Source organism: Gadus macrocephalus, chromosome 10 (assembly GCF_031168955.1).
Source record: "Gadus macrocephalus chromosome 10, ASM3116895v1".
NCBI lineage: Eukaryota > Metazoa > Chordata > Actinopteri > Gadiformes > Gadidae > Gadus > Gadus macrocephalus.
Window position 1 is genome coordinate 23333061 of NC_082391.1, and position 13107 is coordinate 23346167.

Genomic DNA, 13107 nt, shown 5'->3' on the forward strand with positions numbered 1-13107 from the left:
GATACCATTTGTTTTCTGACCTTTCCCATGAGCAATAAGACCATCCATGCAATGAGAAGTTGTGTTTATTGCACTTTGTACTTGAGCATATGAGCATCTACATTTGAGCTTTTACATCAGCAGATGCTGCTTTGTATAAATAAATAACGACTTATCTAACTAAATTTTCATTGTGGAACTGTACATTTTTTAAGTAAATTCAAAACACACATAACAAATTGTTATGAGATTTTTTATAAAGCTCTATATCAATCCAACTGTACAGCACCATCTCTGGTGAAACGGTGGTTAGTGATATTCATCTTTGACCTGGTCCTGTTGGATACTGGTGAGGCGACCTTAGGACTGACAGACATCGAGCAGCTGATCCTGGAGGTAACTGAGGGATTCCTCGATGTGATCCGGCAGGTCATGGCCCAGGTCTGCCCGGGCTCTGGACAGCAACGACTCCATGGCCTCGCACACGGCCAGCCTGTGCACCGCGTCCTTTGGGCTGGTGGCGGCGGGGTGCTCGCATGTCTCTGTGATGGGGCGGCGCAGGTCCCCTGGAATGCACCATGGACGGACCATGGATTAGGTCCTCAGCACGGAACAACCATGCAGACGTGCTGTTCCCTGGGGGCGTGCGTTGGATGGCTCACCTTTGTTGACCTTGTTGTAACTGAAGAGTAGCATCCAGAGCATCTCTGCCAACTCCTCCCACTTGGGCCATCTGTGAGCTCCGTCCTACAGGTGGCAGTGCTTTTGTGTCAGTTTCTCTTCAGGCTCCTGCCTGCCTTGTCCATCAACGTCTTGTATATTATTAGCATACATGTTAACTTCATCAAGTTATATTCTATGCTTTGAATATATAAACCATATGTTATCTTTTCTTAATAATAAGCTTAAGTTTGTTTTCTTGCTTTTATTGTGTTATGTATGGTTGTTTTAGTTGCCTTGATGTATAATATGTGCTGTAGAGAAGTTCCTCACAAGAGGGATTCCTATTCCTGTAGTTTGAACTTGTTTTATAGATATATTTATTAATGTTTATTATTAATGTTTATTATTTATTAATTATTATTAATGTAGATGACACTTAGCCTTGCGTGGTCAACCACTGACACTGTAGGATCATGCATGAACCAATGAGCTACAGGTTGCACTAGAGGTATGAGCTATCTTCATACCGTGGGCTCCTGTCTCAGGGTGCTGTGCTTCAAGAAGTGGAGCAGCAGCGGGAGGCACATGGGCAGGGCCGTCTTCTCGCTGCAGCTGTGCTCCAACAGGTGCTGCAGCAACTTGCATTTCAGAAGCTCACTCTGCAAGCTATCAAGTAACAGCTTCCTATGTGGAAGGCAGAGTCAAAAGGCGTCCAAAGAAAGTTGGGGAAGAGAATCCCGCTTGGAAAGGTGGAGCTCGATGCGATAGTATATAGATGACACAGGGAATCAGAACCATACAAAACCAATAGTGTATAGATGACACAGGGAATCAGAACCATACAAAACAATAGTATATAGACGACAAAGGGAATCAGAACCATACAAAACCAACTGAGCCGTACTGGACCCCCGCTCACCTGTGGGAGCGGAGTGGCACCACGATGAGGAGCGCGTGGAACAGCTCCTGGGACAGCCGGGACGCGCTGAGCGCTGGAGAGCAGTCCACCTCCAGGGCCATACGGAGCATCCCCTGGAAGGCCGACACCATCCTGGAGCCAGGACCCAAAAGTGAGCCCAACCCCGGCAGCAGAGGAGGAATGAGTCCCCAGAGTGGGACAGAGGCCTGCCTGCAGCTCACCTGATGTGGTCGTCCCTCTCTCTGAGCCGTTCGTCACCGCCCCCTTCGGCTGTTGCTTTTATGATGGCAGCGCACAGCCACCCCATGACCTCTCTGGACAAGGTGAAGAAACACACGGGGGACATTCGATAGTGTGACACATCTTCTTCACCTTGCTAGCTGATAAGATCTGACTAATCTCGTCTCAAGCAGTCCTAACGCGTTACAGCAGAACTTCTGGGGTTAGAGTTATGTTTGGTCTCATGTCCGTTTCAGAGATACTCGAGAGTGGTGGAGCTTTTAGAAGTAAGTGAAATAATAAGTGTAACTAGAAAATGCATTTCCTGCAGAAAATACGGTGAGTGCAGTAGTGCAAAGTGAGGCTGAAAATCGGTTTAAATAAAGCCAAATAGATTAAGACATAAAGAAACGTTAAATAGCTTAAATCAAGTGAAGTGAAAGAAAGTTCAAAAGTCTAAATGGAGTAAACAATGCACTTCATTTAAGAAAATGTAAATGGTTGGAAACAAATAAAGTGACAGCAGAATGAAAAGCATTGCTAAAAATGCAGAAATGTAAAATGAATTGAACTGAAAGGTCAAATGTATTGCCCTCTACTACTGCTGGTTGGTGTGTGTGTGTGTGTGTGTGTGTGTGTGTGTGTGTGTGTGTGTGTGTGTGTGTGTGTGTGTGTGTGTGTGTGTGTGTGTGTGTGTGTGTGTGTGTGTGTGTGTGTGTGTGTGTGTGTGTGTGTGTGTGTGTGTGTGTGTGTGTGTGTGTGTGTGTGTGTGTTTACGAGAATAGTGAGCCGGTGCGTGAAAGTAGCCCAATAGAGTGGGAAAAACAGCCCAATCTGGCAACTCTGCCTGAACGTCCTCCAAAAGTAGCCCAATCTGGCGGGGAAAACTGCCCAATCTGGCAACACTGCTGAAACGAAGCCAGTATGAAACAAAAAAAATTATGATTCTGAATAGAGTTTAAATGATCTCAAAATTCCGTTAGGATATTATTGAAGATACAAGTGTGTAGATTTGTTAAATGGTTTGAACGAAGATAAACGGTTGAAAATGGATTTAGTTACATCACGTGTCCTCCAATTGACACTCAGGTTAAAGGTCCCATGACATGAAAATCTCACTTTATGAGGTTATCTAACATAAATATGAGTTCCCCTAGCCTGCCTATGGTCCCCCAATGGCTAAAACTTGCGTTTGGTGTAAAACGAGCACTAGCTGTTCTGCTCACCTTTGAAAAAACGGAGGCTCATGTGCGCTGATTTGGAATGTCTGTATTTATGACGTCACCAAGAATCTCAGCTCCTCCCCTTACTCTGCCTGGCCCGCCCAGAGACGTTGGCCCGCCAATGAGACTTGACCGTGCGAGCGCCACATGTGTGTGTGTGATTGTGTGTGTGTGAATACACACACTGTAACTTTGGGTTACTTAACGTAATCCCTGGTTCTTTGATAACAGAGAGAGGTGTTTCACTATGGGAATCGCCTTGGCGTGACCTACTACTGGAAGCTCCAATTGCACCACGTCTGTCCTTGACAGACAGGTCGGACTTTGCCACAGGGTCCCGCCCCCTGCACTTATACAGTCGACCCGCCCTCCTCAAATCATTCTATACCGGTTTCTTTCCGTGTAAATGCAAGGAGGGACGTGTTGGTGAAACACCTCACTCTGTTATCAAAGAACCAGGGTTACGTTAAGTAACCCAAAGTTATTTTTCTAACTTCGCTCTGTGTTTCACTATGGGAGATATAGACCACTCCCGTATTGCATATGTCTCCCGAAGCTATGCAAATTCAGCCAGGCAGCAAACATCACTTTGAGTCTGGTGAGATCGTCTCCAGCACGGCTTGAGAAACAGAAGGCCCTGAGACATCCAGCCTATAAAACCTAACAAAGGTGTGAGGCGTAGCCCAGCTCGCCGCAGCACAAATGTCATGCACCGACACCACCTCAACCACCTTAGGCACAAAAGCCGGATTGGGCCGCAGACAGACCTTGGAGATCCCCGGAGCAAACTGCAAGCATGAAGGACGGATAGACAATGCCTGTAAATCACTCATACGCTTAGCTGTGGTTAAAGCTAAGAGCAACACCACCTTCAGCGACACAAACTTCATCCCCACAGCCTCCAACGGCTCAAAAGGGTGATGAGACAGGGCATCCAGCACCACCGATAAATCCCACAAAGGGACCAGGGGCCTGGAAACTGGGAGCTTGCGACGCGCCCCCTTCATGAAGCGACAAACCAAGGGATGCTGCCCTGCAAGCTTATCCCCAAAGCCAACATGACAAGCTGAGATGGCCGCCAAGTACACTTTAATCGTGGAAAAGGCCTTACCCTTTTCCAATAATCCCTGTAGGAAACACAGTAGGTCCACCACGGAACACTGATATGGAATGGCGTGCCTCGAGTCGCACCAGTCCTCAAAAACCCGCCACTTGCCACTGTAGAGCCGGCGAGTGGAAAGGGCCCTTGCATTCTGAATGGTGTCAACGACTTGTGCAGGCAGGCCTGCCGCATTCAAGTTCCACCTCTCACGGGCCAAGCCCAGAGCGCTACGCGGTCCGGGTGCGGATGGTAAATCTCCCCGCCCGCTTGGGAGAGGAGATCCCTGCGCAGGGGAAGGGGCCATGGGTCGCCCGCCAGGAGTTGCACTATTTCCGCCACCCAATGTTTGGATGGCCACTGCGGCGCCATCAGGATTAGCGACAGACTCTGTTCTCTCACCCTGGCTAGGGTGGGGGAGATCAGGCTGAGAGGGGGGAAGGCATATAGCAGCACTTTGGCCACGGATGGGCCAGCGCATCTACCCCTAGGGGAGCCCTTACGTCTGACAGGGAGAAAAACAACGGGCACTGAGTGTTTTCCAGCGAGGCGAAGAGATCTACGGCTGCCAAGCCGTATCTCCGCCATATTTGTCCCACAACCTGTGGCTGAAGAGTCCATTCCCCGTACAGGGGGTCTCCTCTGGACATAAGATCTGCTCCTCTGTTCAGGACCCCCGGTACATGCGTCGCCCGAAGGGACAGGAGTCAGGTGCTGCTCCACAAGATAATTTCTCGAGCTAACTCGTGTAGTTTCAGTGAGCGAGTGCCGCCCTGCTGGTTGACGTACGCCACTACAGTGGAATGGTCTGTCTTTACCAAGACATGGCGGCCGTGGATAAGTGTTTTAGAGCAAGGAACACTGAATTTCTATCTAGTGTCTATCTATCTATCTATCACCAAGTAAGTGAAATATTAATAAATAAGTGTATTTCTACATTGGTTAGTCTACATAGTGTGGATCTTATGTAACTTTTGTATCTTCAATAACATTCTTATCTTTCATATCTTTTTTGTCTTTAGCATGTTGCCTTCATGTTGTTTTTTCAGAATGGTTGGGCAACATTCTGCAACTTTCTATTGAGTTGATTTGATAGGGGATGTGTACAAACTAAGCTGTGAGGCTGCTTGGGTCTGAACAGAGTTTAGTGTGGCAGTACTGGAAAGGCTCAAAGCATAACGGTCTGACCAAAGTCAGGTTGGCAAACGCCACGGCCAAATTACTCTTCCGTCACTGATTGGGACCATTTCAAGTCGTCTTTAATCCGACTGAACAACATTGCATCCATTTGTTTTCACACATTCAATTCACTTCAGGGTCATTGTTCACCACTGTCCTGAACAAGTTCTTCAAACTCTCCAACGTACCTGACTTTTGTGAACTGAGAAGTGCATGACAAGAAGGCCCTGGCTATGGACTCATTGAGGGCAGCGGAAGAGAGCTTGGCCCTGAAGTCGTCCTCCATCGTCCGCAGAACGTACTCCAGCAGCATCCGAACCACCTCACAGAAGTGTTTCTTGGTGGGGTCCTCCTGATGGACCCACAGAATACCATGTTATGTAAAGACACGGAGCGTTGAAGGAGTCGTGTGTGGATGTGCAACAGATCATCCCACCTGGTTGTCCAAGGTGGTGATCAACAGCTCCCAGTCCCATGGGATGGTGGACCTGTCCGTTCTGTGGTGTCTGAAGACCGGAAGTACAAAGACATTAAACCAAGAGAGACGAGAGCAGGGAAGGTTTAATGCAAAACCTCGAAATCTCTAGAAAAAACTAATGTTCTTCCGATTCATGCATCAACTGTACGACAGAATTGATCTCTGAACAAATAATGTAGCAAAAGATGCAAAACGCAAACCTTCATTTGGTTAGGAATAACTTTAGAAAGCTGGAGTCTACTCGATAGTTTAGTGCTGCTTTTGATAAAAGCGTCTGCTAAACGTACATCTGGACTCTCCTGTCCCAATACTAACTGCTTACACTAAATAACAGAATAACGATGTACTTTGCAATAAACTCTTAAAAATGTCTCAAGTGGTCGGCATAAAGGAACCAAGAATTAATTGCAATGAAGTCAGTTTTAATCAACAATCAATCTGGAGAACTTATATTTAACTCATCATGAGATATCTTGAATCCAAAACTCCACATTCAGTTAGCGAACGTACACAGCAGACAGAACCGAGATGGGTCTTAGGGGCCACTCACACTAGGGCCGTTTGCCTGTTCCGTGCTGCAGGAAGATTCGGCACGATTCCCCCCCTCCCCACTCCCCCCGCTGGCCCATGGTCACACTGCTCCCAAAGGCCGTGGCGTGGGCACGATAGCTCCTTCATACATACGTCATCACGTCGTAATCCGATAAATACGTCATCACCAAGCGTCCTCCCGCCATAACAACAATGGAGATCAACAACGTGAATGCTGTCGTCGGCCCAAATTTCAAGTAAACCCTCGACTTCACTATCACACCAACGTAAACCCACTCGTGAACCGCTTGCCGCCATTGTTTAAAATAGTTTAAAATGACTTTAGTATGCAAATGAGCTCGAGCACGGGGCCGCGGCCCTGGTGTGAGTCGCCCTTATTCACTCATATCTTTCTCGGACCGTCTGGTGTCTTCGCCCCTGAATGTGGAGTTTTGGATCCAAGATGGTCGCGAGGTGAACATAAGGCCCATTGAGACATCTTCCTCACCTCTGCGTCTTCATCAGCAGATCGAAGGCCTGCACCCGGAGGTGCAGGGGGCAGCGGGCTCCCAGCAGCAGCCCCCTCAGCAGGTGGGCGCTGATGTCCTTGGGGGGGTAGAAGCCGGGCTGTAGCAGGTCTGCCAGCAGCTGGACGGTGGCCTCTGGCATACTCTCCTCCATGGTGCTGTAGACCGGCCCCAGGCTCTGGCTGTGTAACACCTTCGCAGCGTCCAAGCCCCCATCCTCCTCTTCATCGATATACTGGGAGGGGGCAAACAGATTTATAAAAGGAGAGTATACATTGACGTCGTTAGTGCCATTATAGCAGGGCTTCAAACCTAGCATCAATTGGTTTTGTTGAATGATCTGTTGTGATAATTTACAATCCAAACAATAAAATGTAAGCTAATGTTACTTACTATTTCACTATGCGACAAGATCAAACAACTCCTTTTCGGGAGTCCACAATATGTACCATGCATGCTGCGCTACATTCTAGACACCCAGAACAGAGAGTGTGTCCCACCTGGTCCAGGAAGGGTCGGCCCATGAGCCTCTGAAGGCGGACCGGGCTCACGTAGCCCCGGTCCGCCTGCCCGCCACTCCCCAAGGACTTCTCCTCGTACGTCTCTTCCACGTCGCTGCCGTCGTGCCAGTTCACCATTACTGGACCGTCGTCGCTGAAGACAGTGTCTTGATCGATGCAATAGGAGTAGGTCTCGGCCCGGGCTAGGTACCAGCCCGTGCTGTGGGCCGACCGGACAGCACCGCCAGGAACGCCGTCACACAGGCTGGTGGCGGAGCCTCTCGTGTCCTCGGGTTCCACCCTCAACGGTTCCCTCGCTGCACTCTGCGCCCGGGCGGGACGGGCAGTGATGCACGTCTCGTTAACCTGGCTTTCAATGCTATGAAAGGATTCTGAAGATGCTATGGACTCTGGGTGCTGTAGTACTGTACTCTCCACCTGTGGACTGCGGTCAGTGATGGGTGTCTCGTTTAAAAGCCTTTTAATGCTGTGAAAAGGTTCTGAAAATGTTAGGGATGTTAATGGGTCCTGTACTACTGAACTCTGATAAGGTGTAGGGTTTAGGTCAAACCCATTAGCACCTGATGGCTGGCTATACGGCCATCGCTTCGAGTCTGACGTGTTTGATTCCCGTGTCTCGGACACCAAACCACCGGGGCAGCCCCACGCTGCTTCTGCTTGTGTTGGAAGTGGGGACGTGAGTGATGGGGGCGTCTCCCTGATTTGACTCCACCTCGCCGTTGGCTCCTCCAGTGCGCTGGGGTGCATTTCAACCACATGGCCTGCGGCTGGGGCACAGGGGTGCTCCTCAGGAGGACAGCGGAGTCTGTCTCCCGAGGAGCAACCGAGGTCTCCTCCTTGTCCATGTTCCTTTTCGATTTTGAATAAATATTTTTGAACCAACTCCTTTAATTCCGGGTTATTTGCAAAGATACTGTGAGGCGGGGGAGGCGTGTCGGCTGCCAGATTGATCTTATCCGTTTGTGTGGCGCACGCTGACTTCTGTTTCGAATCGTCAGTTAAGCGGCATGGGGAATGTGGTCTAACCGGGTCGGGGTCCACTTTAGTCGCGTTTGAGAGGAATGTTTGGGTTGTGTGGTCCGTCTGAGTGCAGCCGTGGCCATTTTCCAAGCCTAGCACTTCAGGGTTAGGGTTCGGGGGCTCACCGCCGGTAGGGCGCTGTTTGAACCTCCCCATCCAGTGGGGAGACCACTCGGGCTCTGATAGGTCGATCAGGAGCTACAAATGAAACAAGAGATCACCGTGAGAGATTTGGCAGTTAGTGTATCCTCTACCCTGAGCCCCCAAATCAAAAGTAGGAGAGAAAGAGGATGGGACCCCAGTGGAGCTCTCCTCCCCGGATGCGGCCCATGGCGTCCACATCCCAACCGTCTAACCACATTGAAGTTGCACAGTTGCATTACTGTAACAGCTTTAATTATTGATGACAGAGAACACCTGGCCAAGTGGATTTGGCCAGTGGATAGATCATTGTTTTCAAAAGCAGAACTTTAATTTAATGTTAACGTTTTCGAATAGTGTTCTGCTCCACCGCCCAACAACAAAACATGAGTAATGTGATGCACAAGACCAGGAGAGACCGGGAGGTTAAACGGCCCACACGCGTCGAGGGTTGAAACGCTCATCATGTCACGAGTTCGAGAAACATATGTAAACAGTCAAGAAGACACATCAGCCTGGCCATCTCCAGTGAAGTTAATTATTAATACACAGTACGGGGAGTATCAGGGCTGGTGCATTCGAATGAATACAACTATGTGCTGTTGTTGTCGATACTCAGCCCTATTGAGATTTAAGAAGCTCAAGAGCACTCACTAATCATAATAATAACATGATCACTAGTACCAGTCCAAGGCTGATGCTGCCACCTTGGTGGCGGTGGTTGCCCTGTAACGTTACGCAGAGTCAATAATGTTGACCGTTGAATGTTTGTTATTATATTCTCAAGGCACCATATCATACGTTTATCATATCATACGTTTCGGGATTTGTTCTCTGCAGCCCCCCAGTGTGTCTTAGGGGCAGCAATCGGCGTCACATACATTACTCACCGGGGTGTCCAAACACTGTTTATTCATAAAGTGTGAAGCATCTGCTTCGGCGTCTGCATCAGCGCTGAGAGTCCGAATCATCACTCCCAGACTTGGAGGTAATACCGTCCATTACTCATTTAACATTAGATGGCTGCTGGATCTGTCTTCTGGTCGTTGGGTTTCATGGTTACCATTTCATGCAATCCATAACCATGGACATATTATAGAACTCCATAACGCAAACGTGTTCCTCTTTTCCTCTTCCGGTCTGACAGCAGCGATCCGCAGGTCTACGGTAAGTCGCAGCGTTCCATGTTGTTGCGTGTGTGAGCTGAAATGCAGTACAGGTGCCGTGTGGCCAAAAAGGGACTAGTCGCGTTGTGTAAATAGGCTACTAACATCGCTGGTACGAATCAAGATATTTATATTTATATATATATATATATATACCATGTACAATTTACCCCATGTTGATTACTATTTTACGAACGAACAATTAACAGTCTCTGAATACGCTTTCGAGATTATGTTTCATTATACACACTTGGTGTTATTTTAAAGCAATACCACTAGAGGGCGCACATGTTTACCAAAACAAGTTTAAACATGTCCTAAAACGTGTCCCATCAGAATAAAGAGCAGACACCACCACTAGACAATATTTATGACCGACCATACCTCCCCGGTTTACAGATGTATTAGGTGTTTAATTATTCTGTTACTTGACAAGGACCAAACGACTGTTAATATTGGTACATCTCCTAATATGTTACATTATCAACATACACATCAACAAAGTTTATGCTATGTGTTCCTGTTTGCATGGTTAGTATTCTATTCATACATTATTGTTTTTTTTGCCATAGAACCTGTTGGATATTGCACAATATATATTACATATAAAAACACATTTATCCACTCACCCACTTTTCTAAACAGGAAAAGGCAACAGGAAACTGTCACAATGCTACTATGCAGCAGATAAGCAGGCACATTGCTATATCTCTGTGTGGGAAATATAATGGTGGGCTTTAGCAGGCGACACTACAATCTGTTATCCACCGATTGTAGTCGTGTGTGCATATGTACACACATTGCCAGGACATGATAAGGGTAGGTCTGTGTCACACCCCCGTTAAATATAGAAATAAATATTATGTCACACAATTTATCATGCCCTGTCAACATTTGTGTTTTTTTGTTATTTTCCGAGGCATTTGTGCGTGAAATGAACATGTCATGCGCAAAGCATGAAAGCACTTACCAGCAACCCTCAAATGGCGAATCCTCCATCATATCCCACTAAGAAACAAAATTGGAATGGAAAGCAGCCTCAACCTGCCTTTCAGTGTGGCGTGATGTTTTCATCTCACAAACCAGCTGGAGAGATAGTGGCTGTTCAATGGAATGAAGGGTATAGGAGTGGTGTTTGAGGAATCTCTTCACAATGGCTTTCTCCGACCAATGCATGCAGCAAAAGGTCCATCAGCAGAAAATGCTTTGGTGTGTGCAGAAATAACACAATAGGACATAACGTTATGCATAATTGTGTTTAACTAGGAATAATATGAGTCATTACGTGTACAAACTGTGATATTAAATGTTGTCCTGTTTTGATCAGCTGTGTTTTGGCAGAATATTTCGTAAATCTACAAACACAATCAAATCAGCTCAAAGATCTAATTGGATTTATTTTGCATCTGCTGTTAATTTCTCACAGAATCCCCCACAGTTGTACGCATCAACTAAACAACAATATACTTATCTCAACGATGTGTCAGAACTGTTCTGGGAAATGGTAAAGATAACATTTTGCAATTCTATTGCTCTTTATGTTTTCAGCCAGCAGGGCTCTCAGCAGTCATTAGGACCCAGCACATGTAGGCCTGCCAGGTCCAAACCGATTTTACAATACGGGTTGGTCAAAGTGGAACTGGCCGTTTGGTTTCTCATATTGGCCCAGTGGGAACATCCTGATCGCACCTTTGAGTATCGCATTCGCTATGAAAATTAGAGAAAGAATGTGAACGCGCAAGATCGGGATGGTATCACAAGTCTGAGACTATATTAATATTTTTATATACAGTATATTTATACGTTAATGTACACTGCACCCTGTCTGTGAAAAGTCCAGAGAAGGCCTAAGTGAATGAAGGAGGGATAACAGCGTTACCTGTGTCCTGTCCTACTGTGTGGACGGGGAGTCACCCAACCCCCCCACGCACAGTGCAACTGAGGTCAGGATTATATACAGCAGCGAGGTCCAAATAAATCCTGTTTGATTAAAGTGCCGGCCCGTTCTATATGGAGCGGTAAACAATAGAAAGGATGTGCGTGAAGCTGTTTATCTGCAGTCTGTCAGAAGGCCGGAGATTGACTGCAGAACCATCAGTGATTTAGAAAGTCATCCTGCCGCACTTTGAACGTGCTCATCTATCTCGTCATAGGCCTATACAATCCATTACATCAGAGTCCCTAAACGAGAGATTATGAACCCCAAAAAAAGGTTATTCATGTTTTTTGTAACTCCTAAGCAACTCATTGTTCAAGCTAGAGCATATGTAATATTAAAAAGAGTAATCTTAAAAGATACAATATATTTATGTTTAAGATACAATAAATATTGTATCTGTTATTGATTTGTCGCATCCAGCATCAATTATGAGCTTTCATTGGAACGTGTGGTGCTTTTTCAAACTGAACATGAAATATATTTTTTCCCCTGGCTTCCACTAGATTGGCACCTTCTAAAAAGTAATTAATTTTTCGGAAACTGAAAAAAAACACATAAACAGTAAAAAGGCAACAATGTGCTTTTGACTGTCCTTATCGTTGTCCTTTGGCTCTCCCTCTCTCCCTCTCTATGTCCACGTTTCTCCAGTGGATGAGCAAAGTGGAGCAAAGGTGTGTAGGGAGCAGGGTAGAGGGCGAGAGAGAGAGAGAGAGAGAGAGAGAGAGAGAGAGAGAGAGAGAGAGAGAGAGAGAGAGAGAGAGAGAGAGAGAGAGAGAGAGAGAGAGAGAGAGAGAGAGAGAGAGAGAGAGAGAGAGAGCGAGAGACAGAGAGACAGAGAGACAGAGAGAGAGAGAGAGAGAGAGACAGAGAGAGAGAGAGAGAGAAAGAGAGAGAGAGAGAGAGAGAGAGAGAGAGAGAGAGAGAGAGAGAGAGCGAGAGACAGAGAGACAGAGAGACAGAGAGAGAGAGAGAGAGAGACAGAGAGACAGAGAGAGAGAGAGAGACAGAGAGAGAGAGAGAGTTGTGGTGGTGGTGCCGGTGGTGGTGTTGGTAGGGGTGTTGGTGGGGGTGGTGGGGGTGGTGGCGGTGGTGGTGGTGTTGGTGGGGGTGGTGGTGTTGGTGGTGGTGATGGTGGTGGTGGTGTTGGTGGTGGTGGTGGCGGTGGTGGTGGGGGTGGTGGTGGAGGTGGTGGTGGCGTGACGGTCAAATCTGATGGGTGCCAGATCCCCAACATCTGACAGGCCTGACGCCATCATGAACATGCTTTGGTCACGGAGACAGAAGCTTGTATAACGGCGTCACCATGTTGTCCTTTTCGATTAGTTTGCTCCTCCTCCCCGTGATTCACAGAAGCTTCATCTCTGTTCCGTTAGAGTTTATATTTTGGAAGTCTGTGTACAGTAGTTACTTTTATGCAAATTAAGCATATAAAATTGTGTGGAAAAAAAGTATGCAGTCCAACTTCTCTCCTGAGTTAATGTTTCACTATGTTGAAGTTACCCT

General features: G+C 47.1%; 1 protein-coding gene across 2 annotated transcripts; it reads right to left on the bottom strand.

The window, feature by feature from the left end:
- Positions 1 to 216: 216 nt before the first annotated feature.
- simc1 (SUMO interacting motifs containing 1) lies at positions 217 to 9727 on the bottom strand. 2 transcript variants are annotated; one of them, XM_060063317.1, is made up of 10 exons: positions 9390 to 9727; positions 7318 to 8556; positions 6799 to 7052; positions 5718 to 5787; positions 5470 to 5633; positions 1783 to 1875; positions 1562 to 1693; positions 1170 to 1326; positions 642 to 726; positions 217 to 545 (listed from the first exon to the last, which is right to left on the bottom strand). In XM_060063317.1, exons 1-10 carry the CDS (start codon positions 9468 to 9470, stop codon positions 340 to 342), a joined length of 2481 nt encoding a protein of 826 aa, XP_059919300.1. In that variant the 5' UTR covers positions 9471 to 9727; the 3' UTR covers positions 217 to 339. The 2 variants fall into 2 exon arrangements, with proteins under 2 accessions (XP_059919300.1, XP_059919298.1); XM_060063315.1 differs by having other exon boundaries at positions 9381 to 9727.
- Positions 9728 to 13107: the final 3380 nt, after the last annotated feature.

Coding starts and splice junctions, on each gene's coding strand:
- simc1 (XM_060063315.1), bottom strand. CDS start 9,470: ATGATTCGGACTCTCAGCGCTGATGCAGACGCCGAAGCAGATGCTTCA. Junction 7,053..7,317: donor GCCGACCCTTCCTGGACCAG/GTGGGACACACT, acceptor GCCCCCTCCCAG/TATATCGATGAAGAGGAGGA. Junction 5,634..5,717: donor TCACCACCTTGGACAACCAG/GTGGGATGATCT, acceptor TGGGTCCATCAG/GAGGACCCCACCAAGAAACA.